Raw genomic sequence first — 27898 nt, forward strand, 5'->3', positions numbered from 1 at the left:
TGCCCAATTTGTTTCCCAGGGCTCCCATGAGTGGATCCTGTATCAAAGTCCAGACTGCATGTCCTTCCACCTCTAAATCCTCATTGCTGCAGCTGGAGGGTCTTCACATAACATGCATTTTCATTTTTCCCCTTAACTTATTATGATCTCAGTCCCATGCATGGTGAATGAACCCCTTCTGGAGGTACCCCAGTGATTGTCTACAGTGTGTGTACACAAACACCTAGGGCCCATGCTTCTGGTTCCTGAGCTCTTGGGCTTACAGGGTAGAGAACCAATGAATTCCAAGCTCCTTTAGTGTAACCCTTGCACACTTCATTGTCCAGGTCATCTAGCCTAGGTCTGGAGCCTTGCAGTGAGTCATTCCCATGGCCAGACACACCCTGTTGCCAGACTTTTACTCATCCTTTGGATGTCAGCACAAAGGATCCCTTTCTGCTCTGGGAAAAGCCATGTGACCCCTTTCTGCTCTGGGAAAAGCCATGTGTTTGAAACCTTGAACTCCCTGCTCTGTGCCACAGCACTTACAAACCATTCTGCTCAGCACTGCCACATGAAGGGTGATGATGTTGGAAAGGATTGCTTTCACTTTCGTAAACATACTAAGCAAGCTAAGTTATATGAAGGTATTTTTGACTAATATGACAGTTTCATGTAGCTCACCTTTGGAAAGGGTTATGGAAGTGACCTGAGTGAATTTAAAGAACAAAACAACACACATATTAATAGAGCAGATTTAATTTCCCTGAGATCATTTATTCCACAGACAATATAAGTACCATTCATTAGGCTAGCAGTTCTCAAACTTTATGGCACCAGCAAATCAGCTATTCATCTTATTTAAATGGTCCTTAGCAGGCCTGTGCAGGCAAGGGCTTAAGTGTCTGCACACATAACCAGCTCCCAGGCAATGTTGAAATTGCCAGTCCCTGGACCACCATGTGGCCAGTCAGAACTTAGTCATGTAGGAAGAAATGTAAAAAGATCTTCTTACCATCAGCTTCTCGGACATCACTAGTACATTATAACAAAAACGCTTCCTGAGTCTATATACTAAGATCTTTGGTTTTCCATATTTTTATATCTTATTAATAATAAATCCTCAGGTTTATAAGATTCATGTAATTTAAAACATAAAGAGCAATGATTTAAAAAAATATATAAGAAGGGTTGTTTAAGAACTTTTCAGAAAATCACACATTTCTGAGTGTGAAGGAAAGAGCATCTTTGGAGAAACTATTCTGAAATTTTACTCCAGTGCATGAATCTTTGATTATTTGCCATCCTTGGCAGGCTAATTTCCCTGACATTCAGTGTTCCTTAAAAACAAGGTCATTTCACTTTTTTTTTATCTTCAGAAGCACTTCACAATGAGTACAAGTTCCCAAATATAATTTGTACTGAAAATGTAATTATCTTTCTTGCCACCAAAGAGGAAAAAGGATGATCTCCTAAAACATATATACAAACTCAGCTGGCTCTCTAACATTTGAGCCATACCTCCAGCCTGGCTTTTTGCTGGTTATTTTGAGAATAGAGTTTTTTTGGACTTTTCTGTTTAGGTTGGCTTTAAACCATGATCCTGCAGATATCAGCCTACCAAGTAGGATTATAGGTATGAGCCACTGCTGCCTAGTTAAAACACTTTCACTTGCTACAACTATCTGAGTTGATCCTACAACATTCAAAACTTTGGAGATATTTCTTCTGATTTATAAAAAATAATTCAAGTTATGACAAATTAATGCACAAAAAACATTATGATTCTGTGTGTTCAGCTGAAAAAATAATATTCTAGTGGACTAAATAAGAGTTAGAGGGAATGTAAGGAAAAGAGAGGCCCTTAAGTAAAGTTTTATTAGCAATCAAAGTACTTGCATGTACAGGAGGTTTCCCAGGTCTTGAATCCCTATGAACCCGTGTAACCCTTCTACTGGGCCTCTCCCATGGGTCCTATTAGACAGTTTAGATAAGGAGTAAGAGGCACACCAAAACTCTTCCCCCACCATCCAAGATGGTCCTCCTCATAAACAAAATTAAAATGAAAAAGATCAAAAAACTCTGTAGACTCAAGTTCTTCTATAATGGCTTCTCACTTGGCCCTTGTTCTGCTAAAAATATTTAACTTAAAAATATTTCTGGACTTTGCATCATCAGAGTTTATGGACACTAGAACCACAGAATGCCAGACTGTTGGTTTCACAGCGAGCAGTGTGATGTCTTACCTGCAGAGGGAGCAGTTTGCAAGAAGATAGGCATCAGGCCCAAGAATGATCCCAAGAACCAAGAAAGAGTAACAAATTGTTACAATCATGAACACATGATTGTAACAGTCAAATTCAGCTAGTAATTAATAAAACTAGCCAAGCCTCTGGCTTTTATTTCCATCAAAATTACTAAATCTTGAAGTCTCTACTACTAAGTCTCACTGGTACTTAAAACACCAGATTCGTTGGCCAGTGAATCACTGGCAGGGGACAGTGAGGCTGGTGTCTGATTTTTTTTTTTTTCACCAGCTCTGAGAAAGCTCCAGGCTGGTTTTAATAAATCAGCCTCATCAATCTCTAGGATTCTGACACAAGAATCCCTTTTCCCTTAGTTTTATGGGTTTAGCCAGTAACCCAGGCTCTGGGTGATCAGCACATGATTGTACGCTATGCTATTATTTTAAACAACATTTTACTTCTTCTCTCCTACATATCATGGCTTGTCATTCCACCATTTCTCTCTCTTTTCGATGGCAGCTTTCTTCCCTTTGGTGGCTTGGACAAGAGGAAGGGCCTTTTAGGTGAATCATAAATATGGTCCCTGCTAGTAAAGCTGCTCTAATTGTGACTTTTCTATGGGTCACTGTCACTGTTGATGGTCCCACAGGCATAACTGCACAGCTGAGGGCTGAGCACACCCTCCGGGGCACTGTTTCCACCCACTCTCTCTGAAATGCTCTTGTAGTTATGGCCTTTGTCCCTGATGTCCACACCTCCAACTTGGTTTCTTTATGCTGTCCCTATCCATCCTACTCATGCTTTAATTTACCACTCCTGTCGCCACTACAGTGAGGTGTGTTTAGTGACATTAAGAAAATTGCCACCATGGCTAAGGCACCCCCTAGGATGGGGGGACCACAGGGGCTGACTACCTGGGCCACTCCTGAGAGAAGAGGAGCAATGATTCTGGCTACAGCTGTCACAGACTGCCCCAAGCCGATGACAGTGCCACTGGCCTGGGTGCCACCCATGCTCAACTGGAGATCGGTGACACAGGTCCTGCCGATGGCGGTGGAGAAAGACAGAAGCGTGGAGGAGAAGACAACCACAGCCATGGTGTGGGCCGTGGCGTAGAGTAGCAACAGCATACAGGTGAGAGTGCTCGAGTGGAGCAGGACCCTGTGTGAGTTGTGCTTGTACAGACTCAGGATGGGCCCCAGGGTGAATCCAGCCAGGGCCCCCAGGGCGCTGCTATAACTGATGAGGTATCCTGTGGTCTTGGGCTGCACCCCAAAGCGATCTTCCAGGGCCAAGACATAGTTACTATAGTACAGCATGACGGCCACACCCATGAGCAAGCGCACGAGAAATATGTGCCACATTTCAGAAAACAGCAGACTCCGCATGTCCTGCAAGACTGACGGGACTTGAAGCCAGGGCTGCTTAGCAGGCTGTTCATTCGTGGTGGCCATTGGGACGGTGGCTGTTCCTTGTAATATCTTTCCCAACAGCGTGTGTTTCTTATTCAATCTCAGGCCATTCGTTGAACTGTTGAGTTTTGTTTCACTCCAAGGCAATAACCAAACGAGACCTGTTAAGATGGTACAAGACCTGTCAAAGTGGGCCAGATGCTCTGAATTCCTAGATCTCACAGGGGATCAAACAGTTAGGTGCACAGACTACCAATCTGTATTTCTGCACATTTACTAATCTATGCTTTCTTTTTATCTCAGTTTTTCCACCATTTCCACAGGTCTTCTATGACCTAACAAGTGTAGCAATGGATGGCTTTTACCTTTATTAAAAACACCCAAACTATATACAATACAACCACTTTCTCCTCAGCTCAAAATCTTGCAATGGTTTACTATAACCCACCACTTCATTATGAAACTCTGATAAATACATTTATGCTTGAATTCTTCATCAACTTTCTAATTCACTACTGATCCATCATCTGCCCAATTATCCATCCATTCACCATCCATCATCTATCCAAACATTCACCATCCATCCATCCATTATCCATATATCATTCCATCCATTCATCCATTTCATCCATTATTTACAGAGTTCTTCTTAAGAGCCAAGCTCTGTATTAAACTCTAGGCATACATTAACAAAGAAGACAAAGAGTCTTGTCCTACACAAGTCCTATCCCAAGAAAAAATGAATATAAAAGAGGTCCAAACAAGTAAATAGTCATTGGATTACAGTGAAATGGCCATGTTGGAGGAGGCATGAGCTGCTATATGTAGCCTTGGCTTGGGAGTAGACAGGGGCCTTGCTAGCAATTGACCATCAATAATTAACACCTGCTTGGACTCTCCCTTCATCAGGACTACAGGGGACACTGTTCTCACAGATCATGACTGCTAGCCTCAATGAAGCAGGTTTGACCACCACCCAGATAAATCCCACCCCTATTCAACCCCCATGATTGAAATGTTCTATCTCTGCTATATTTGTTCTATGTCATGGTTATTCAATTGTGTGTCATATTATTTTCAACAACCTCATTTGTGTAGGTGGTTTTTCCAAATATTGTATAAGAGTATCAAACCAGGAGCTGGTGGCTCATGCCTGTAATCCTAGCTACTCAAGAGGCTGAGATCTGAGGATTACAGTTCAAAGCCAGCCCAGCAGGAAAGTCCATGAGACTCTTATCTCCAATTTACCACCAGAAAACCATAAGTGGCGCTGTGTCTCAAGTGGTAGAGTGTTTGCCTTAAGCTAAAGAGCTGAGGGACAGTGCCCAGGTCCAGAGTTCAAGCCCCACGACTGACGAAAAATTAAAAAAAAAAAAAGAGTGTCAGTCACAAACAAGTTTATGACAGAAAACTGACCCAAACAGAATACAGATGTGAATGTTTTATCTGTCCATATTTTCAAAAGGGTCCTTGGACACTTCACAGAATCTTGAGGAGGTTGTGGCTCATGCCTGTAATCCTAGTTACCCAAGAGGCTGAGCTCTGAGGATTTCGGGTCAAAGCCAGCCCGGGCAGAAAAGCCCTGGTGAGACTCTTATCTCCTAAACGAACCACTCAAAAATCAGAAGTGGCATTGTGGCTCAAAGTGGTAGAATGTTAGCCTTGAGCAAAAGAGCTTGGGGACAGTGCCCAGGCACTGAGTTCAAACTCCACAATTGACAACAATAACAACAACAACAACAAAAACAATGGAAAAATGGTTGCTGATGGGATAAAAATCAAGAGTAGTAGATGGTGGCAGTAAATACCAGCTACTATCCTGTGAGGGCTCATGGCACTCAGGTAAACTGCTTATTATTTAACGTTCTTCCAATTTATTGTTGCTGTGCTATTGTTAGTGGCTTTTATTTTGCTTTATTTATTTTTTTTGCTTTGTAGTGCTGGGAATAGAACTGAGGACCTTGTGAATTCTAGGCAAGCATTCTATCACTGAGCTATACACTCAGCTCTCTTCTGGCTCTCACAACAGGGCTATGAATTATTTTGTTACCCTATCTTAGGGATAAAAATGAGCAAGGTAAGAACTGAACTTCAGTCTGTAAGAGCCTCAAGTTTGCATTCTTAACCAGAAGGTCAGAACTTAAAAGAGAAAAATGATGTGAAAAAGCTTTCTCAAGCAAAGTGGCAGATCAGAGCAAAGATATGAAAGCTGACAGAGTCAGAGGACCAAGGAAAACAGTGGTGGTCACTGGGGAGGAAAAGATGTCAAACTAGGAGTAAACAGCTTTGCATTCTATTGGCTGCACTGGGTGGCAGCCTCTGAGCTCATCTGAGGTCCAGCCCTGAACAGTTGAAGCCTGCCTCCATCTAGATTTCTTAAGAGGAAAAAGTAAATCCCTATTACTTTCAGCCATTGGAGTGGGGAACACCAACAACTATTCAGGAGTGGATTACTAAGAGACAACATCTACTCAAAGGCTTGAGGTAGGGCAAATATTAAGCAGCACTATCCCAGAAAATCAAAACTACTGTAGAACTCCATAGTAATTGTTTGCTGCTATGTTCATTTTCACCTTTCAGTGATGTCCCATTCACATGCCATTCTTTTTATGTGAAGATACTGGCAGCACCCATTGATCCTGTGTTTGAAGTAATTTTATCTAGATTTTACTCCCATACATCAGGCTTGCTCTTTTGACTGACGTTATACTTGAAGAAAATTATAATGAGATCCAATGAAAACAGAGATTAAACTCATAAATTTTACTTCCTGAATCTGATATCCTAACACAACATGAAATTCACTGTTCAACATCATGTTTTCAATTTGAAGAGTCCAAGTTGCAGTGAAGTAGAATTAAGTATACAGGAAGCTGAACAGTATGAGTTTTCCTGTTTACAAAGTTATTTACCCAAGGACTGGCCATGCCTAGTCCTCTGTGCAAAGAGGAAGAAATGGGCTTTGACCACCTGGCCTGAATCCAAGAAGCCCACAGCTCAGAAGGTATTCTTTCATTCATTGAGTAGTATGGACCATCTGCTATGGGTCTGGCCTATTCTGTGCAGATCTGGCAAAATCAGCTAGCTTACTCTGCGTGTGTATGCTTACTGTGTGTGTGTGTGTGTGTGTGTGTGTGTGTGTGTGTGTGTGTGTGTGTGTGTGTGTGCATGCGATTACATGTAGAGCAGGGAGACCAAATAGAATAATTAGAGATAAGAGTCTTACAAAGTAAGATAATAAAATTTCAGAAGTACTATAAAAAAGTGAACTAGTTTAGGCTGAATGATCAGAGAGAGGATCGGAAGCAAATTTGAGAATTGAATGATGGGAAGTCAGTGAGCCAGTGCAGGCAGAGAAATGAGCCAGTATAATGCCATCTTTGAAAGTCAGCCTGGCATATGTGAGGCAGACCAGGAAGGCACTTGGCAGAGTGGAGAGTGGGTGGAGCCTTCCATCCCCTTGGGTGGCATGACATTTGTCTTTTACCAGGATGGGGAAGCCACCACAGAGTCTGTGGCAGGGGTGGTATAGTCTTTTGTTGTTGTTACATTATTATATATATATAACAGTATATATAACAGTATATATAACAGTATATATATATATATACATTATTATATATATCACATTATTAAAATTTTCAATCAACACTTTCATAACAAAAGCAGCTCTTTTCATTTAAATTATAGCTGAGAATATACATCATGATCAAGCACTTTAGACCATATAAAAAATAAACTCAAAATAGATTAAATGTCAACACAAACCCTAAGACTGTAAAACTTCTAAAAGAATAAAGGAAGAAAGAAATTTAAAGTTAGCCTTCACAATGAGTTCTTAGATAGGAGAGTCAACACACAGATAACAAAAGCATAAACTGATATAACAAGTCCACCAAATTTAAAAGCTACTGTGCAGCAAAGGAAATCATCACTGAAATGAAAAAGCAGTGTTTGAATGGGAGTTATTTGTAAATCTAATACCTAATAATTAATATCCAAAATATGCAGATAGGCCCACACATCAATAACAAAAAAAACCCCCAACAAACAAAAAAGAAAGCAAACAAAAACATGTGCAAAAGACTAGAATAGAGTAGACTAGCGCATGGTCAAAAGGTGTATTCAACCTCACTAAGAATCAAGAAAATACAAGTTAAAACAGAATCACATGTTATCTCTCATCCTTGTTAGAAAGGTTCTTATTTTAAAACAAAATATGTAAGTGATAGTGAGGATGGAGAGGGAAGACAACCCTGGCATAGAACTGTAGGAAATAAAAACTGGTTCAGCAACTTTGGAGAATAACAGAAAAGTGTGTGTGGGGAGGGGAGGGGACACTTGAGCTCAGGGACTGAGCACTGTCTGTGAGCTCTTTTGCTCAAGGCTAGTGGCCTGCCACTTGAGCCATAGCTCTACTTCTGGCTTTTTGGTGGCTAACTGGAGATAAAAGTCTTACAAACTTTCCTGTCCAGGCTGGCTTGCAATTGAGACCGTTGGACCTCAACCTCCTGAAGAGCGAGGACTACAGGTGTAAGCTACCCACACCTGGCTGACTTTCACTTTTGATCAATGAATCTGTCTCCTTATAGGTAGAGTAGTCATGCTTAAATGTCAACTTACCAGCATTGAGAAGGAAGACTGAGAAACAGGTGAAGGCTGTAAGATAGAATCCACCATCTAATTCAGTGAGATACCCACCAACCATGGGGCCTAAGATGAAGCCCATGCTAGAAGCTGTATTGAACTGGCCCAGCACAAGTGGCCGCTCCTTCTCTGCAACCAGATCAGAAAGGAGAGCCCTGGAGATGGAGAGTGTGTGTTTAAAAATCCCTGCAAAGGAAAAAGAAACAGAGTCTGTAACTTTTTCCGCAGCAAACGGACCTCCCTTGTGATCCTCACTGTCCTAGAGGGAGCTCTGACCTACATTTTCTTTGAACCACTAAAGACTGAAGAACCCACCCCCACTGTAACTGGACTCTTGGGCTAGTGTCATAGCCATGCTAGGTCACCTTGTATCTACTAGCATGTCCCAAATCTTGCAGCCTGCCTGCCTCTTGTCAAGATACTCTCTGTCACTCAGCTGCAATCATGATAGCTTCTCCGTAGATATGAGTTATTGTTCTTTATCCACTCACTTGATGAACAGCATGTCTACTGTACATCTAACATTGACAGTGAACTTAGGGTAAAAGCAACAAACTAAGGTCAAGAAAGCAAAAAGTAAAAACCAACCAAAGACAGCTATGCCTGCCTTCACACAGCCTTAGTTTTCATTTGGGGTAAATATAGAGTATATATTAGAAGGTGATAAAAGCTATGGGGAGAAAGAGCAGGTAAGAGGATAGGGCATGGGCAGAATCACTCAACCCATACCAACTGCTTTCTAATTGAAAGAGGCTCACAGATCTGTTGAACAAACGGCCTGAGAGCCGTGGCTTGCTTTTGTAGTATTCCTGGTTCCTGGGGATGTGTTTGACCCCTCCCCCCAATACCCAGACACCCAGTTAGGGGACACATATGTTTGTATAAAGTTGATAGACTATGGAAACAGGCTGTTTGTGAGCAAGAATTCCACACAAGCTGAACTGGGATGTGCTACAGTGGCTATTGCACCCATTCTTATAAACAACAGCACACTGCACAGCACAGCGCTGTATGTCTTGCTCTGCCAAATTACTACTGGGTCTCTTCCTAGCTCTGTCTAAAAACTAGTGTGCATTTGCCAGATAGCCAAACTCTTTTAGAATTAGGAAGAATCACTCACTCTTCCTAGATGTGTTTGATTAAATATGAGAAAGGGCCAGGCTGGAAGATGATTCCCCAGAGGTCTTACAGGAACAGTGTGATTTTTCTTTGACACATCTATGTGGGATTCACCTTATACATGCTGGGAAAGAAGGCCATGGAAAGAGTAGCCTGTGAACAGCCTAGATGAGAATTCTCATCACTTAACAGGTGGTGAGTGCAAAACCAGCTTAGGCACAGTCCAAGTCAGGGACTAATATTCAGGACAGAGGATCAGAATTTACAATGGAGTTTGTGCAGCAGAATCCTAGAACTACTCCAGACTCCATCTTGACCTCCAAACATCATGAAGGTCACATGGGCTAGGTGGAAATTTTATGTATAGCTCCCCCTGTTGGCAGGGATGTCCATATGACAGAACTATTACCCTTTAGACAGACTGATTTCACACTAAACAAAAACAGTTTAATCATCCCCATCTATCTCTACCCATTTTGTAACAAAGCTATGCTCTCATTCATCTCCCTCATCAGTTTTCTATGGAGTTAGGAAAAGTACATACCACTGATGATGGGGTACAGGAGGTTAGTACTACAGAAAAATACATGGCCAGCCAAATCAGGAACACATTCTACATCCAATATCAGAGGTGCATGGAATGCTATTAATTGTAGATCATACATGGTAATAGAGTTTGTTAGGATCATTAGGTACATTTAAGCCAAGACTCTGTAGAGCATTTTTAGTCAACATAAAAACATACAATATGGATTTTGGCAGGTGAATGCAATGGATTTTCAGGGTAAATATACATGTCATAAATATGGTATGAAAATTTCAAATGAGCAGTTCACTGATGGTACGTTAAATGATTTAGCATGAATCTACACTTATGTGTGTTGTTAATTTAGAACAAGCAGTTTAACTGAATGTGGGCTGTTGTTCAGTGCTACAGACTTGTGGATCATGGTAGCAAAGTCTGTCCATACTCTAATAGGTAAAAAAAGAAACACTGAAAAGTGTTGCTTTAAAAAAAATACAAGGTGTTTTTTTTCCCCTTTCATGCAATTGTTTCTAACATATTTATAAGATGATTTCTATGTTGCTTTGTATGTCCCTCCCCCACAGTATAACCCATGCTTTCACTGTATTTGATGTTGGTATAATTAGTGGAGGGGAAGAGAAAAAACAAATCGTTTAACTAGGGATATAGGTGGACCCATTGCAACAATGAGATGTACAAGTCATTATGTCGAAAAATGAACTTTACAACTTTGGTGGGGAGTGGGGGGAGAACTGAGCGGGGAGTATGTGAAGGGATGGGAAGGGGAAACAAAAAGTAGGCAACAATGCTTGATAAGAAATGTACTCGTTATCTTGCCCATGTAATTGTAACTCCTCTGTATGGTATTCTCACAATTTAAAAAAAAAATACAAGGAGGGAATAAAAGCTATCCACCCATCGGATACCTAAGGGTGGTATTTCCAATAATAGGAAAACTCTTTCGGTAAATGCAAAGAAAAACAAAAAAAAAAATGAGTTAAAATGTTATAAATAGTCAAGCTCAACAGAAAACCAATTCATTAACTATTCTCTTGTAACGTTAGGTTCTCCCTTCCCCTAACCAGCAGCCAGATTTCCGGAACACTACAAGAAAGCTAATGGCTACAAGGAAGTTGTATAACATGAAGCCCTGTTATAAAAACTAAAAGGTCATAGAGAAGGCCTGCTAATCATAGTCCTGGCCAGACATATAAAACATTCTTTCAATCTGAGTGAAAAGTCAGAGGATGACTTGTCACCGTGGTAGCAAGTGTTGGGACACTGACAGTCTTTGGGGGATTCTGGACTCTGTCAAGTTCAAGGTTTGTAGCTTTAAACAAGTCAGCAGAGTGTCTTTCAATGCTAAGAGCTATACTGCGTTCGGTGTGGCTATCTTTATACTTCTGTACGTAAGGTCTCATCAGAAAGGCAATGTCAAGCAGGGATAGGTTTAGGTGTAGAATGAGAGGTTTATTTTCAACGAAAACACACACACACACACACACACACACACACACACACACACACACACACACACAGACACACACAGAACAGCACTTACCCACAGGGACTCTAGCCAGGGCAAGCAGGAAGACATTGGTAGAAACTCCAAGAAGGAGATACCCCAGGGCACTGAACAAAATGCACACCAACAAGGAGACTCGTCTTCCAACTACATCACTCCAGCAGCCCTGAAAAAAGTAAGAAACAGAAACCTGCAATGACCACCACCATGTGAGTGCCCAATGCAGCATGACTCAGTGAAAAATGCCAGGAAATCTAGTGTAGGATCCTTAGATGCTTGAATGTTGCACCAACTGCTAGAGAAGTTACTTTCCCTGATCATCACACAATGTGAGTGGGAGAATCACATTGTTATCTCTGTCTCCAAAACAAAACCTGATGATCTGGTAGCTCAGAATTAGAGGGAGAGACCCAAGATCTAGATGAGATATAAAGTCTCAGGTTTTTCTTTATTACCATTGTATATGATTAAAGTCAGAAACTATGTTTGTTGTTGAGAAATTCAGAAAATAACAAAAAACAAAATGAAGAATTTAAAAAAGCACCTCATGATCTCAAACTTTCACACTGGATATTTTAAGAAAACAGTCATCTAATACTCTGTTTTAAAAAAACAAACTTGCTTTTTACTTACCAGTATAATTTCAATGTGACGGTTTTTCTGTTTTTACCATTTTTTAAATCATATCTCATGTTCTAATAAGTAGAATCTATATATTTTAGGTTTTGGGGGGTTCTTTTCAATTTGTCAAAAGCATAAATAATGCCATAATAAGTACCCTCACAGCCAACTTCCTGTGAATGTCCTTGAACAAGCCCTAAAATAAAGTGGGAATACTGGAACTTTTTGCTCAAAAGATAGGCATATTCATGCATTGGCATGCACTGATGGTATTACTTTCTAGAAAGACCTACAATCCCATAGCAGTATAACTCAGTCTATTTCTATATATTCTAATATTGAACACATCTGCAAAAAAATCCACAAGTTTGTTAAGTGGAATGTATTAAACTAATTATTAGTTAATTATTTTGGCCTTACTGAGGTTTTAAAGTCTGCTATGCAGAAACTCTGGAGTGGTATGCTTTTCACATGTTAATCTGTGCACACTACTCATATTTTCTCCAGAGCAGCAAGCAGCCTGATGGACCTGACAGTTGTAATGCCCGTACCTGGGAGTCTGACCTGGCACAGACTCCCGTCTACATCATTCCTTCATCAAATCAGGATTGGTTAGACCGCGGTGGGTCAGAATGAAACTTGCTCTGCAAGGAAGGCTACTCTCAGTGGTACCCGCTAGGTAGGGAGACAAAACAGAACCCACTGGAAGCAGAAGCTGAGAAGCACCTAAGGGAAGAACGAAGCAAGCAGGGTGCATGTGGAAGACAGAGAGGGCACAAAGAGGTAAAGGTGTGCTGCCTGGAGTCCTGACATGCCCCAGGGTGGGTAACAAGATACTGTTGGGATGGAAGACAGCAAGGGAGCAGGCCCCCAGCCCACTCTTGCAGCTTACTCTTTTTTTTTTTTTATTGTAAAGATACTATACAGAGGGTTACAGTTACATGAGTAAGGTAATGAGTACACTTCCTCTTGAACATTGTTACCCCCTCCATTGTTTTCCCCCTACCATCCCCACCCTCCCTCCCTTCCCCGAGGTTCTGCAGCTTATTCTTTACTAAGATATTCTCCACATCTGATAGCAGCACACTCAGGTGAGACAAAAACAAGCTTTGCTTAAATGCTGAAAATGAGACCTAGGAGTACAGGAAGCCACCAGGTGAGCATCTGCGAATATCCTTTAGAGGGCGGGCTATGGTGGCTAAGTCAGCCTTTTTCTCCTCCTCATTCCCTTCTTCCTGATGAGAACTCCCCAGGACGCTAGATACTAGACAGCCAAGAGGATAGATAGCCGGGGGCCTAGTCTTCTTGTGGCAACTCAGAATAGTCTTGGGTGCGGCAAACTTCACTTTTTCTAATTACTCCTGGAAGGTGTTTTGTTACCATTATTTCCAGCTCAACCAGAGAACCTTCACCTTGACCCACTTTACATACTGAGGTTCAAAGTGAAGCTTTGTTTGAAGAAAGTGTAATTGTCTTAAAACAAAGCTTGTTAATTATTATAACAGCAATGAAGCACTGTCTGAAAAGAGTCAAGGACAAGGTCATTGGTGCTGTGTGACCCCTGATAACTCACAGCTCCTAAGCGAAGTGTTGGTCTCAGTTCTGGCTGAGACTTTGTCTGGGAGGTGACTGAGGCCACCTCCCATTCTCTTCCTGTCTCAGTGAAAAGCCACATTTCCCTACACTTTCCAACTTACCATGGAAACTCTGCCTGCCCGGCCTTCCTTGCTAATAACCAACCATACTTGTTCATGTCCATTCTTAACTGTTGCTGGTATGTATTTTCTTAGGGATCTAAAAGCTCTCCCTACATAAGGATAAAAGCTGTCACTTTCTCAAGTTCTTTTATAAGTTGTTCTGAAGGTAAAATTTTCCAAAATATGGTTATCCTTCTACAAATCATTATTTCTTGCCCAAATTTCCATTTCAGTAGATTTTAGAATCACCCCTTTTCCCCATCTTTCTCAGTTCAGCATCTTTGGGCTTTTAGTTACTAGTCTTCACCACACAGTGGAATAACACGGTAGTCATGCTCTGGGCCCTGAGCCAAGCTGAGTTCAACTCTGAACACCTGTCATCCAATATGCCAACACGACCTAAAACGTAGTCATCCACCTCTCTAAGATTCAGTTTGCCTATCTATAAAATGGGAATTCTATCTGCCTCAGATTAGACTCCCCCTCAATATTTGATGCATAAGGGGGTCAAAACCAGGTGTCAATATACCATAGGGTACAGTAAATGACCCTTTTAAAAGATCTATAACCACCCTGACACTGGTTACTATGAGGATTAAGTGATGTAAGCACTCAGAACAGAACCTGAAATACAATAAGGACTTCATAACCCTAATCATTTCTATGAAAATACATATACTTTGAAAAAAATTAACCAAAGTTAACAAAACAGGTTCTTACAAAACTTGGAATAAATAAAAGATGTATTTAGCTAGGGAGGGAATATTAATTAGGTATTTTTTTCTATCTGAAGAATTTCTAGGGGAACTTTTCATTAAACTCCAGCTACAAGATATATGAAACATATATATAAGCAAAACAAACAAACAAACTATAGAAAGGAACAATTTGAGAACAAGACTAAAGTCAGAGTTTGCAATAAAAATTCACATTCAGGGGCTGGGAAGGTGGCTCAGTGGTAGAGCGCTTGCCTTGCATGCCTGAGGCCCTGGGTTCAATTCCTCAGCACCACATAAGCAAAAAGAAAAAAGCTGGAAGTGGCGCTGTGGCTCAAGTGGTAGAGCGCTAGCCTTGAGCTGAAGAGCTGAGGGACAGCGCCTAGGCCCAGAGTTTAGGGCCCACGACCGGACCCCCCCAAAAAAATTCACATTCATAAAATGCCCATCATATAGTAGTGACAGAAATCAATCAATCAGTCATGCCTAGCTTTTATCTAAGGAGTCCAGGGTTCAGAGGGAGGTCAGAAAAGTCCTGCATGATCAACATGTACTCTGGCCTACATGTAATATATACATCAACCACTCAGAGAGTGTGTTTCAAATGAAACAGAAAAGGTCTTTGCTGAGACACAGTCCACATCATTTTTCACAAGTATATGAAATACACATTCTGCTAGTAAGTGTAGTTCTCTTCAGTTTAACTGGACTTTAGTCATCCATATATATATATATATATATATATATATATATATATGGTTAGGAGGGTACTGAGGATTGAACCCAGGATCTCATGTACACACTCCACCACTAAGTCACACCTTCAATGCTTCTTATACTAATAAAGCAATGGCAGACGGCTTTTAGAAAAAAACAAACAAAAAAAAACCCCAACAAAACATGGATCAGGGTCTGGATGCAGAGATTAGGTGACTTAGTCAAATTATTTCAACTCCATGAAACAGAAATTCCTCCTAGATGAAAAAGAAATACAAAGTTTCAATGAGACAAAAATTGGGATTATTATGCAAGTATAATATCTTAAAGACTTTAAAAAAAGCTAAAGGAGTACCTATTTGTTCATTTAAGAGTTCATTGTGTAGAATCAGTTGAAATTCTTTTAAAAGAGGGGACAGGATGAAGGAGAATGATGGAGGCTATGGTATATATATATATATACATATATATATATATAATATACATTTACTTATATATATATTTTATATACAGGAATTTATATAAATATAAATGCCACAATAAAATTCCCTATACAATTAACACATTAATTAAAAAGATTGCATTATTGAATCTGAATTTCTTTTTACAAATATATTTTATAAGGTAGCAATTCCAGGAAAATACAGGTATGGAATATCTACATTATAGTCACTGAACGTGAAGCTGCCCAGAAATTATGTAGACCAATCACCCATCATTAATCTTTGACAGCAGATGGACACTCCTACTGAGATGCTCTGACGCCTGGTCACTGAGGTCTCAAGACCAGAGTGGCCACAGGAGACTGTGAAAGGAATAGAGAAGAAGAGCAGTTGAAGGTCTCTCAGTTTCAAGTGGACAGAAGTAGTGAGTGGCCAGATCCTTGGACCTATCTACTCCATGATATCGATATACAACCGACCAACAGACCACTCCAACGGTCCATCTATTCATACAGGTCTGATAAATAAGAAAGCATTTAGTTCAAGGTGCAGAACACCACCCAGAATCTTAGAAGTGTAAATGGATAAAATCATCATCAATTAAGTTAAACAAATAATAAAGCCAGTAGTATCTTTTATTCCTACTTTTTTCCCTCTCCAGTACAAAGGAAGAGCATGTCACAATTTAAAACTTATTCTCTCCAGGTGTTAGTGGCTTATGCCTGTAATCCTAGTTACTCAGGAGGCTGACGTCTGAGGATCATGGTTGGAAGGCAGGAAAGTCCATGAGAGTCTTATTTCCAAACACCAAGATGCCAGAAGTATAGGTGTGGCTCAAGTGGTAGAGTACCAGCCTTGAGCAGAAAAACAAAATGAGAGTTGAAGGCCCACGGTTCAAACTTTAGTACTAGTGCACGCACCCGCACATGCGCATGCGTGTGCGTGCGTGCACACACACACACACACACACACACACACACACACACACAAATTGTTCTCATCCAAGATCTATCAGTGACTCAGTGTGCTGCCCTCAGAACAAGCCACTGAACAAAAAAAGATAGAGGATATTTCACTTGATCTAACAATCTAGCAACACTATGTCTAGTTACTGACATTTCTAATTGTTGATATCTTCAATTTTATGGGATGATCTTAATACATATACAATTATGTTCTTTCCAGATGGAAGGTAACTTACCATAAATGTGCTAGAAAAGAGTTGTAAAATGCCATAGGAGGAGCCTGCCCAAAAAAAAAAAACCGAAAAAGCCAATGTCAGTAAAAGCAGCTAGAACTGTCACAAAAATAAGTATGGTAACAATAAGTTAGAAATTGGAAAAGGATTATAGGGAAGAGGCCATTTTCAGAAAAGGAAATTTCTTTACATCTTTTATGTAAATTGGAAGAGAATTATAGTACTACCTTTTAAAATAAAAGTTATTTGAAAGTAAAATTGAAGGTACGAAGAAAATAAAAGCAAGGGTCAACCTTGAGACTCTGAGAGGCAGCTTTTTCTGTTATGTGAGAACTGTGAAGCCTTTCTTCTAATGTTAGAAAGAACACACTAAGGCGAGGAGAAATCAGCATCACAGAAAAATTAAGAACAGCAATAGCGGGGTGAATATGATCCGAGTACAGAGCATACATACATAGAAATGTTACGATGAAACCATTACTTTACACAACCAATATGCACTAACAGTTGAGTATGTGGTGCACACCTGTAATCTAAGCACAGGAGGTTAAGGAAGATCTCAAGTGCTGGGTCAGCCTGGGCTACATAGTGAAATCCTGTCTTGAAGAAAAACAGAAAAGAATGTATGCATGAAATAAGGTACACAAACACATCTGCACAAATGTATATAAATATATATAAATTGTGTGTGTATACACAAATACATCCATAAACTACATTTAAGAAAAATAATGGCAACAAAAAAGAAAATGCACACTATAACATTGTGCTTCAATTCTATTTAAAAACTTCAAGGTTTACAGAGCTCTTACATTATTATGTAACAAGTATCTTCCTTTCCTTAAAAATCTATATGCCTTAAAGTTACATGTATTATATGTCTAAATCATAGACAGACTATATGTATGAAGTGTTTATTCATGATATTTGTATTTGAACATATATTCATACATATGAAGTCCATTTGGATTGAAAAGATTCTAAGATACCATCTTTTCTAATCACTATTATGAAGGAGCAATCATTGGATGACTTCTCCAATGACTGATTGCTTGATAGGGACATTTAAAAGTTCTTGTCTGAATTCTTCATTTGTGTAATTTTCAATTCTGCCATCTCCTTCCTTCCTTCCTTACCGCCCTCCCTCCTTTCCTTCTTTTTCTTCCTTCCTTCCTTTCCTTCTTCCACTTTAAATTTAAGTTTACATGTTTCTTTATTTTCAACAAGTGATAAATAAGATTCTGCTACTTCTATATTTTCATTAACAAAGTATTCCTCTCTGTTAAATATTTCCTAGATCATTTAAGAACTACTTTGAAGGATTTTGGCCATATAGTAATATCTTCTTTTCTCTTGGATAAAAATAAAGTGGTCATTATTATTATTATTATTATTATTTATTTTTGTTGGTCGTAGGGCTTGAACTCTGGGCTTGGGCACTGTCCTTGCGCTCTTCAGCTCAAGGCGAGTGCTCTACCGCTTGAGCCACGGTGCCACTTCTGGTTTTCTAGTGGTTTATTGGAGATAAGAGTTCACGAGGGCTGGGAAGGTGGCTCAGTGGTAGAGTGTTTGCTTTGCATGCATGAGGCCCTGGGTTCGATTTCTCAGCACCACATAAGCATAAAAAGCTGGAAGTGATGCTGTGGCTCAAATGGTAAAGTGCTAGCTCTGAGCTGCAGAGCTGAGGGACAGCGCGCAGGCCCACAGTTCAGGCCCCATGACTGACAAAAAAAAAAAAAAAGAGTCTCATGGACTTTCCTGCCTGGGCTGGCTTCACGATACCCAGATCTCAGCCTCCTGAGTCGCTAGGATTACAGGCGTGAGCCACCAGCGCCTGGCAACTGGTCATTATTTTGCTCTCAATCTATATACTTTTAGATGGTACAGTATAATTCAAAGTATATTTTGCAAGGGAAATACCAATCACGACACAGAGTAGAACTTAACAAAGGTTGTGCACAAAAAATTGTCCCCAAACATTCACTTGTCGAATTTGCAACTGACTAAGGACTGCTGGTCTTAAGAATATCTCATTAATCATGGAACTAAATCCCAACCCCTGACACCTTCATAAATCAACCATGTCTGGATGGAATTTTTATGTTGTACAGGCAGAGAAAGATAATAGACTTCCTGTATAAGTGTGGAGCAGGAAGCTTGCAATGAATATGCTAAGGCTTGCCTACATCCTTTCTTCCCAGGTGGGACTTTTGTAAACTGTGTCTTTATCTTTCACATTAGGTAACTGGTTCCTCCTGTAGGCTGGAGACTATAGCGCTCTTTAATGTACACAAGTGACTCCATGGAGAATCCCACTAAGTACCAGTGGCATCACTGACAGCCTGGGATGTGGAGATAACATCCACACTTCATACTTTCCTGAACACCGGCAGGCAAAGAAAAGAAGAACTATATTTGCTCCAGGGTTGTATTTATCAATATTCTATCAATTCACTTTGTTTCATTTCTCACTTCCCTTTGGATACTTGCCTAAAGATGGAGTCACGTGGGGCACTTAGTTCAGGGAATGTAAAGCTCAGTGCTCTATAATTGGGCAGCATTAGCCACTTACCTATTATTCCTGCAACGATGGGACTTGCACCAAGGGACTTGGCATGAAGGCTCAGTAAAGGGACAACCATGCTGACACCAAACAAGTCCTAAGGTCAAACAAACAAGTGTCTGCGTTAGTAACTGCAGAATTTCTTGAAGTAGTGATGCTCACATTACAAAACAGTTTCAAACGTAAAATACCTACCTCCACTCCTAAGAAAACAAGTATCATAACTGTATTTCAGAGTTTGTCAGACTCATCAGGTTGAAGTCTTATGAGGAAATCGCAATAGTATACCTTGATATAGTGGTCACACATAAATGTTTGGATTACCCTAACCTTGGGTAATAGTAAGTTTTACTTTTAGCTTTTTTGTAATTTACCTTTCACATTCATAGGAGATAGACACTGGAAGCTCCTCCCATAACACAAATTCAAACATACAAGCTGGACAATGGTGTCTCATGCCTGTAACCCTAGGCACTCAGAAAACAGAGAGCTGAGGATTATGGTTCAAAGCCAGCTTGGGCGGAAAAGTCTGTGAGACTCTTATCTTGAATTAATTCGTAAAAATTCTCAAATGGAGACGTGGCTCAAGTGGTAGAGCTCAAGACTTGAGTGGAAAAGCCAAGTCCAAGTAAGCAAGAGTGAGTGAAAGGCCCTGAGTTCAAGCCACAGAGTAAATAACCCACACTATTATGAAATAGCAAGTAGAGAGAGATTTCATATTCTTTGGTGAAACAGTATTGATGTAAAGATACAAATTGATTTGGAGTTAGAGAAGGCAAATAATGTGCCAGAACCTGTAGTTCATGGTGTCACAGGTAACATGAGAAGAAAGCCTTAGGAACGCAGGAGGGGGAGAAGCAGCTGATGGAAGAGAAGGCCAGTGTTTTGCAGCTGAGTAACTGAAAAGGTACAGGCTGTGAGATCAAGCAGTTCTCTCTATCACGTGCAAAATATGTGCCCTGAGAAAGTCACCTAATGTTACCAAGTCCTGAGTGCTGTCATGTGTAGAGACACCTGCCTGATAGATCTTTGATGGCATTTAGTGACATAAAAAAGGGGCGACACATTCAAACATAGCATCGCTTTTCTTGAGCTCCTGGGTAAATACAAATCTTCTTTTTTCCCCTGGTATTCTGAATTCATAAAACCACTCATATTTATTCACTTTTCCTTTAGGTTGCATCCTCATTCTTCACACAGTGTTTTGTTGGAACTGTTTTAGGAGAAGAAAGACATATTGTACACATACAGTTTTTTATTCATAGGGCTTATGAACTTCACTGAGTTGAAAGGAAGAACATATACAAAAACATCTTTTGTTGTTGTTGTTTTTGTGCCACACCTGGGGTTTAAACTCAGGGCCTGGGTGCTATCCCTGAGCTTTTTCTGCTCAAGGATGGTGCTCCACCACTTGAACCACAGTTCTACATCCAGCTTTATGGTGGTGAGAGATAAGAATCTCATGGACTTTCATGCCTGGACTGCCTTTGAACTGTGATCCTCACATCTTCACCTTCCAGGTAGCTAGGATTACAGGCATGAGCCACTGGTGCCTGGCTTCATAAACATTTTCTTTAGTCTCAGAGTTTATTCTTTTGCTCCCCTTGCCATCTTGGTAGCTATGTACTCAAATATGAACTTGTACCTCCTTTGTTGGTCCTTTCATCTGGTCACTTCTTTCAACAGTCAAATATCTAATTCCTAGAACTACTGTTTATTATTTCATGTTTAAAATGACTTAAAATGTGTTTAAGGTTCTAAGATAATGGCTTCGGGCCTAACTGCCAGCTCTGCTTTGTCAGTCTCCTGGGGTTTATCACCTAAAAACTCACAGTGCAGTAGATACCTACCAAGTCTTCTGGATCTTCCAGAAAAGGAAACTCAATGTTATTAAAAACATTAAAATCCTCAACACTCAAACGGTTATTCTAAATAATGATGCAAATATGTATGTCAATAGGGTGAGATCTAAAAAGATAAGATAAATAGACACTCACCAGCAATAGCTGATGATTGGTTTTTAGTTTAATACTTTGTGAGTCTGAAAATACTATCTTCTTCCACAGAGGATGGCAAGACTGTTATTTTCTATCAGGAAGCTCGGTTCTAAATTGTCTTTTCCTTTTCTATAATAGGTAATCCCTTTATCTTTTTTAATCCATAGCTTCTTTAAAACCACCATCTCTTAGAACATATTTTATGTGGAACTGGCTATAGTCTTGAAGTCATTCATAAGAAAGTCCAATAAGATGGGACAACCCAAACAACAGTTTGTTTCATCATCACTGAAAACTGATGAATATACTAAAAGATATCAGGACCTTTCTCAGGGAAGGAACCCCACTGATGTTTGGTTTGTGGGCTGAAAGCTAGTGGAACTAAAGAGAAATCTAAACAGCTACCTAGAGAAAAGAAGGTGGTGAAAACATAGATCTTGGACTCTCTTAGCAAGCTAACCAAAATTGACCTAATCTGTCATCTTAGCTATCCCTAGTTGAAACAACTTAAAACCTGAAAGGTAAAGCCAAGATATTTGTCAAATGACTTTGTTAGTCTACTTTCCTTCCTCTCCCAATAAGAAACCATTTTCCCAAGAGTCTTAGGGGATCTTTACACATCTAAATATATCAAAGTAGTAAATAAGTTGTGTATAATATTCCTTAGATGTTATCTAACAAGGAGAGATTAGTTCCTTCAAAGTTGCATACAACTACATACATCATAAAGCTTTAAAACATATTTTCCATAAAAAAGAAATTCCCTAGCAGGGCTCAGTGGATCATACCTGTAATCCTAGCTATTCACTAGGCTAAGATTTTCAGTTCAATCAGCCTGAGTAGGAATGAGACTCTATCTCTAATTAGCCACCAAAAGACTAGAAGTAGAGCTGTGGGTCAAGTGGTAGATTGCTAGCCTTGAGCACAAAAACTCAGAGACAAAGCACAGGCCCTGGGTTCAAGCCCTAGGACCATCACACACACACAAACACACAGACACACAGACACACAGACACACAGACACACACACACACACACACACACACACACAACCCTACTTTGGGAAGATCATACATTTTCCCCCGAAGATATTAAATGCTTGATGATTGTCTTGAATATATTGTTAAAATTATTAAATTTTATATCAGACTTGCTATATTAAACTTGCTGTGTGGCCAGTATTCAAAAACATATAAAAGGCTGCCAATATGCAAATATGCATCAGAAGGCTGAGTATAATGAATAATTTGGGCACTGTTCTATTTTGTTTTCATAAATGAAAACAGCTCTCTGTCTAGATGATGTTTGAGATTTCATCTGACAGAACTAGGTAAGGCTGGAGTAAGATTGGAGCAAGGATCTACAATGAGAATCTACTAGTAGTAGGTAGAATCTACTATCAGAAGGTAGTTGGCAGATCAACACTTTTCTAAGTCTGAAATACCCAACCACATTCATTTTCTTTGAATTCTGGGTGCTTACACTGCAAAGTGGAAGAGACAAATCCAGGATGAGGAGTCTGAAGGCATGTCAGGCTCTAGAGTCAAAAGCATGAAAGGTGGGGCTGGGGAAACAGGGAAGGAGGACCAGGGTGAAAAGCTAACCAGAGACTAAGATGTCTTTAAGAAGTTGCCCTCTCTCCATCTTACCTGGGTCTAGGAATAGACATTTGGTGCTTCAGGATCATTTTTGTTTGTGTCAGTCCTGGGGCTTGAACTCAAAGCCAGGGTATTGTTCCTAAGTGTTTTTTTCTCAAGGCTAGTGCTCTACCACTTGAGCCACAGTTCCACAACCAGCTTTATGGTGGTTAGAGATAAGAGTCTCATACTGGCTTTGAACTTGGATTCTCACATCTCAGCCTCCTGAGTAGCTAGGATTACAGGTGTGAGCCACCACCAGCACTTGGCATGCTTCAGGATCTTAACAACTATTAATTCACCAGTGAAGTGTTGCCAACTGTTGCATATGTTACAAACAGAAGGGGATTAAAACTGACTCTGTGCTCCGGTCCTACCTGAGGATGTCCTATCTGGCTTGGCTTCCTAACTCTTACTGTTAGTACAGCACCACCCTGGGAGAAGTAGTAGTACACAAAATAGTCAATTCATTTTTGCCAAGGTCAAGTGTTATCAGATTCTATCTGCAAAGGCCTCCTTCTATGGACATTTCAACTAGTCAGCACCTTCTCCAAAAGTAAATCCTACCAGGTATTTTTTCCAATCTAGGTGTGCTCATAATCAATGCTATTGATTATGATTTAGAGTAGGAGGGGGAAGACTGAGGAGGTAGATCAGGGTCCCTGGGGATTTCATGGTCCAAAATTATGAACATAAATTTCCTACATTTTGAGGAACCAGGAACTATTACAATATTGGAGGTGTACAACATCTTCCACATGGCAGTTGTTCAAAAGTTCCATGATTGACTACAGCACACTCATCCTTCCGAAGGTTTTCATTATACATGGGAACTGGCCACTTCTGGACCGAACTAGGACACGGACGGACACACACACACACACACACACACACACACCAGTATAATGAAACAAAACTGCCGTGCAAGATATAAACATTCTACCTAAAGAAAGATGTACTGTATCCAGTGCATTGTAATTTCCTTTTATATTTTTCTTCCAAGAATCAAGTCCACCGGGAACTCAAACGAAAATGTGTCTAATTCTATCCAGGTGGGCAATTTTCCCTACCCCTGAGCTGGGGGAGAGGCACCACGAAGTTGGGCTTTCTCTGGAGCCTAGGCTGTGGGTCCTGCACCTGCCACAGCACTTAGCTCCAGAAGACCCCTCCAAGAGGAGCTAGCACACGGAGCCAAACCCTCTCGGTTAGGAGAGGGGGGGAGAGGGTAAGAGGAGGGTCCAAGCGTAAGGAGCGGTCAGACTAAAGCACCTAGTCCTGGCTGAGCTTTGCAAACCGCGGGGCTTGAAGAAATCACGGCTCGGTCTCGGTCCTAAGTCCTGGATGGAGGGGGTGTCTGACCCTCCCGCCCCAGCAGCCGTACTCACCAAAAAGCCCACCAAGTAGACACGGAACAGGAAGCTGCGGGCTCGGACCGCAATGAACCCCGGATCCCGCATTGCCGCTCCTGGACATGGCTTCTGCTGCGGCTCGGGGGTCGCTGAGGCCAGCCCAGGAGCCAAGCTGGGGCGCAGACGACCCTCCTGCTCCATACCTGCGCAGGCGCGCAGCGAAGACGCCGCTGCAGCCCCTGGGAACGTCCCCAGCTCTAGCCACGCCTCCGACGCGCCAGCCACGCCTCCGACGCGCTAGCCACGCCCCAGCACGCTAGCCACGCCCAGCGCGTGCGTCAGTCCTGACCCCAGCAGAAACGACTGTGCACATGCAGAGACTAGCGAGTGTTCAAGTCTTTGAGCATCTGGGCTGTGTCAGAAAGGCGGGAGGAGGAGATGATTTGGAGTCTGAGGGTTTCCTTGTGTCTCAGTCTCAGAGAAACTTTCTGAACAAGTGGAGATGAGAGAGGTAGGCAAGGACACAGGACCTAAAAGGGCCAATGCAGAGCTTTCGGGTTGTATTCTGACTGCAATGAAAGGAATTAAGTGGATGAGGGATACCAAATACTGTGTGTAAGTCACCTATCAGAATCATAGTTAATTGTCACTAAGTACTATCCCATGATAGGCGATAGTACAATGAACTATAGTTAATTAACAATTAAGTACAGTTAGGAATGCCTGTTTTATTCAGGAGATACAGCAGTAATTGGGATCCCGAGTCCTGCAGGGATATTTGTGGCCAATTTACTGTAGTATGGTAAATGGGGAACAGAAAGCCTACCAGAATATTATTTAGCTTTATGACAGAAGAAATCCTACAACTGGTATCTCCAAACCCTGACTTGATTTAACCCCAAATGAACAGAGTCACACCACTAAATTATTGGATTTAGTTAAACATAGAGGAGGGGAAGAATCCAGACTTAAATCTTCCTCCAAGATTTTCTAGCCTTTGCTAGAATGGCTGTGCTAGTTTTTCATCATATTCTAAGGAAATGCTTGATCTAATGAACTTATAACGAGAAAAGGTTTCTTTTGGCCTGAAGAGTTGGAGGTTTCCGATCATAATAGTTGGGACCTGTCACGTCAGACCTGTGGCAGCGCTGCACACATATCACGTCATGGTCAGGAAGCAAAAGACAACAATAAACGATGACTGTGGTCTTACATCTGCATCAAGGGCCTTTTTGAGACATCAGGACTCCAACCAATATCCATGACTGTAGAAAAACAAAAGGGATACCCAAATTTGAGGAGAATTACTAGATAATGGTTTTGAATTGACACTAATTCTTGGGGCTTCACAATGCTACTGTGTTTTATCAGTTCAAGGAAAATTTTATGGGGAGATCCTAATAATGCCTCCAGAGTCAACGTGTGTCTCAGAGAGCTCAAAGTCCACATAATAAGGTTGTGTTTGTGGATATATTTTATTGCACAACAAAGCAATTTTCATGAGACAAAATCTGAATGCAAATAATCACAAGTCTTCCTACAATGCAGTCATAGGTGTGATTAATTTATCTAGCAATGAGCTTCAAAACACATGGCAACTATTATTAGAAAAGCTCTGTAGCACTAGAATGGTAGAGATTTTATCTGGGGCTGGTTATCTAGGAACCTTTCAGCATCTATCAAAACTCCAGACTCCTAGAAAAAAAGAAAAAAAAAAACTACATCATTTGTACATTTAGGCACAGTGAGTCACCCTTACAGGTTAGGATGGGAAGAATCCTCTCCAAATCTGAGTTTGTAAATACTATCCCAAAACAACATTTTAATGACTGGGGACATGGCTTAAGTGGTAGAGCACCTGACTGGTAAGCCCAAGGTGCATTCAAATTCTAGTACCATTAAAAAGAAAAGCTAGTTTTCAAAGGATAGCAGGTCTATTATGTCCTTTATAGGAGGCTAGAGTGGTCAGGTGATAAATGAGACCTTATCTGAAGCCTGATTCACAGTGGGCCCAAACAATGGATTGACTTTGGGGGGGGGGGTCAGTTGTAGGGCTAGAGTTCTGGGCTTAGGTGCTGTCCCTGAACTCTTCAGCTCAAGGTTAGCATGGTACCACTTGAGCCACAGTGCCACTTCTGGTTTTCTGAGTGGTTTATTGGAGATAAGAGTCTCATGGACTTTCCTGCCTGGGCTAGCTTTGAACCAGGATCCTTATATCTCAGCTTCCTGAGTAGCTAGGATTACAGGCATGAGCCACCGTTGCCTGGCAGATTGACTTTTTTAAGTTCGTAAGTGTATAATTGGAAAAATATCCTTAAACAACTGTCAGTATATGTGAAGACTCGGGGTCTATGTTGAGGGGCAGAATGATGCAGGCTCCAGCCTCAGGATTGTATGAGGACTGTGTTTGGGATTAGGAAAGCTCTTGGAACGCCAGGCTCGAGAGGGAAAATGTTCTCTCTCCCTATCTCAAAGCACATGTCACAGACTCCTGGGAGCTGAGGAAGTGGCTCTTCTGCTTGCTTAAACATAGATGAACAGCTGGTCAAGCATTTTCCTGAGATTGGAGAAGTGGTTTGAGCTTGCTCTAAAATAGTTTAGATAATAATATACCTAGACATTGTCTCATTGTCTCAAGTATCTGTTGAAATTTTTTGTGTGAATGTTTTCTGACCAAATCTTGGCAAAGATTAAGCTTACTTGTCTTTAAATACCCACTAACAATAAAGCACAGCATGCAGTGGCAATTGCTGTTTGCACGCTGCATCCCCTGTGTCCTGGTGATTTTGTGACCCTTACCCAGGGACCCCAATGCACTAGACGTTGACAATTGGCGCCCGAACAGGGACCCTGCATTGTTGAATTCAGGAAGGGATATTCAGGTAAGTACTTTTAATTACAGGGTGATGGGACAAGTTAGGTCTACTCTGTACTTACATATGCTTAAACATTTACTTGCTGCTTATGGTGTAAATATTTCTTCTTCTGACATAGAAATGTGTATTAATGTAGTTAGGGAATGGAATCCTTGGTTCCCTGATGAAGGAATATTAGACGTTGACAAGTATACACTGAGTGTATGAATGAATGTGTTCTGTTATGGTAGGAAATTGGAACCTCTAGAACTTCAATACAAAGATAGCAAAATGGAAGCAATGTCTAGTTCCTGGAGTAATTAAAGTGATTACTTTTTATTAGTGGCTTAGAAAAGTAAAAGTAGTCAAAGGTGCCACATACAGGTGTGCTACATCTGTATTTAGTTCATCCACCTAAGCTCATGAAGAAACCAGGTAGATCCTGGAGAATGGCTGAACCCGGTTTTAAATAGCATCAGTTTGGGCTAGGAAGGTGGCTCAGTGTAGAGTGCTTGCCTTGCATGCATGAAGCCCAGGGTTCGATTCCTGAGTACCACATAAGCAGAAAAAGCTGGAAGTGGCGCTGTAGCCCAAGTGGTAGAGCACTAGCCTTGAGCTGAAGAGCTGAGGGACAGTGCCCAAGACCAGAGT

General features: G+C 40.9%; 2 protein-coding genes across 2 annotated transcripts in view; one reads left to right on the plus strand and one right to left on the minus strand.

Moving 5' to 3' along the window:
• Positions 1-3449, plus strand: part of Slc9a2 (solute carrier family 9 member A2) — a 116162-nt gene extending 112713 nt beyond the window's left edge. The window contains exon 14 of the transcript XR_006149916.1: positions 3439-3449. The gene's annotated coding sequence lies outside the window, so the exon portion shown is untranslated. The remainder of the gene's footprint in view (positions 1-3438) is intronic.
• Positions 1558-24629, minus strand: Mfsd9 (major facilitator superfamily domain containing 9). Its single transcript, XM_042695397.1, has 6 exons — positions 24429-24629; positions 19419-19506; positions 16850-16893; positions 11491-11620; positions 8261-8470; positions 1558-3798 (listed from the first exon to the last, which is right to left on the minus strand). Exons 1-6 carry the CDS (start codon positions 24591-24593, stop codon positions 3017-3019), a joined length of 1419 nt encoding a protein of 472 aa, XP_042551331.1. The 5' UTR covers positions 24594-24629; the 3' UTR covers positions 1558-3016.
• Positions 24630-27898: the final 3269 nt, after the last annotated feature.

Source organism: Dipodomys spectabilis, unplaced genomic scaffold, assembly GCF_019054845.1.
Source record: "Dipodomys spectabilis isolate Male_0828 unplaced genomic scaffold, ASM1905484v1 ptg000187l, whole genome shotgun sequence".
Taxonomy (NCBI): domain Eukaryota; kingdom Metazoa; phylum Chordata; class Mammalia; order Rodentia; family Heteromyidae; genus Dipodomys; species Dipodomys spectabilis.

Bases quoted from the DNA above. Each gene is read 5' to 3' on its own strand.
- Mfsd9 (XM_042695397.1), bottom strand. From the start codon at position 24,593: ATGGAGCAGGAGGGTCGTCTGCGCCCCAGCTTGGCTCCTGGGCTGGCC. The intron at 8,471-11,490 runs GTAAGTGCTGTT...TTTCCTTTGCAG, and splicing joins CCTGGCTAGAGTCCCTGTGG to GGATTTTTAAACACACACTC. The intron at 3,799-8,260 runs GTAAGTTGACAT...CCATCTTAACAG, and splicing joins AGTCTTCCTTCTCAATGCTG to GTCTCGTTTGGTTATTGCCT.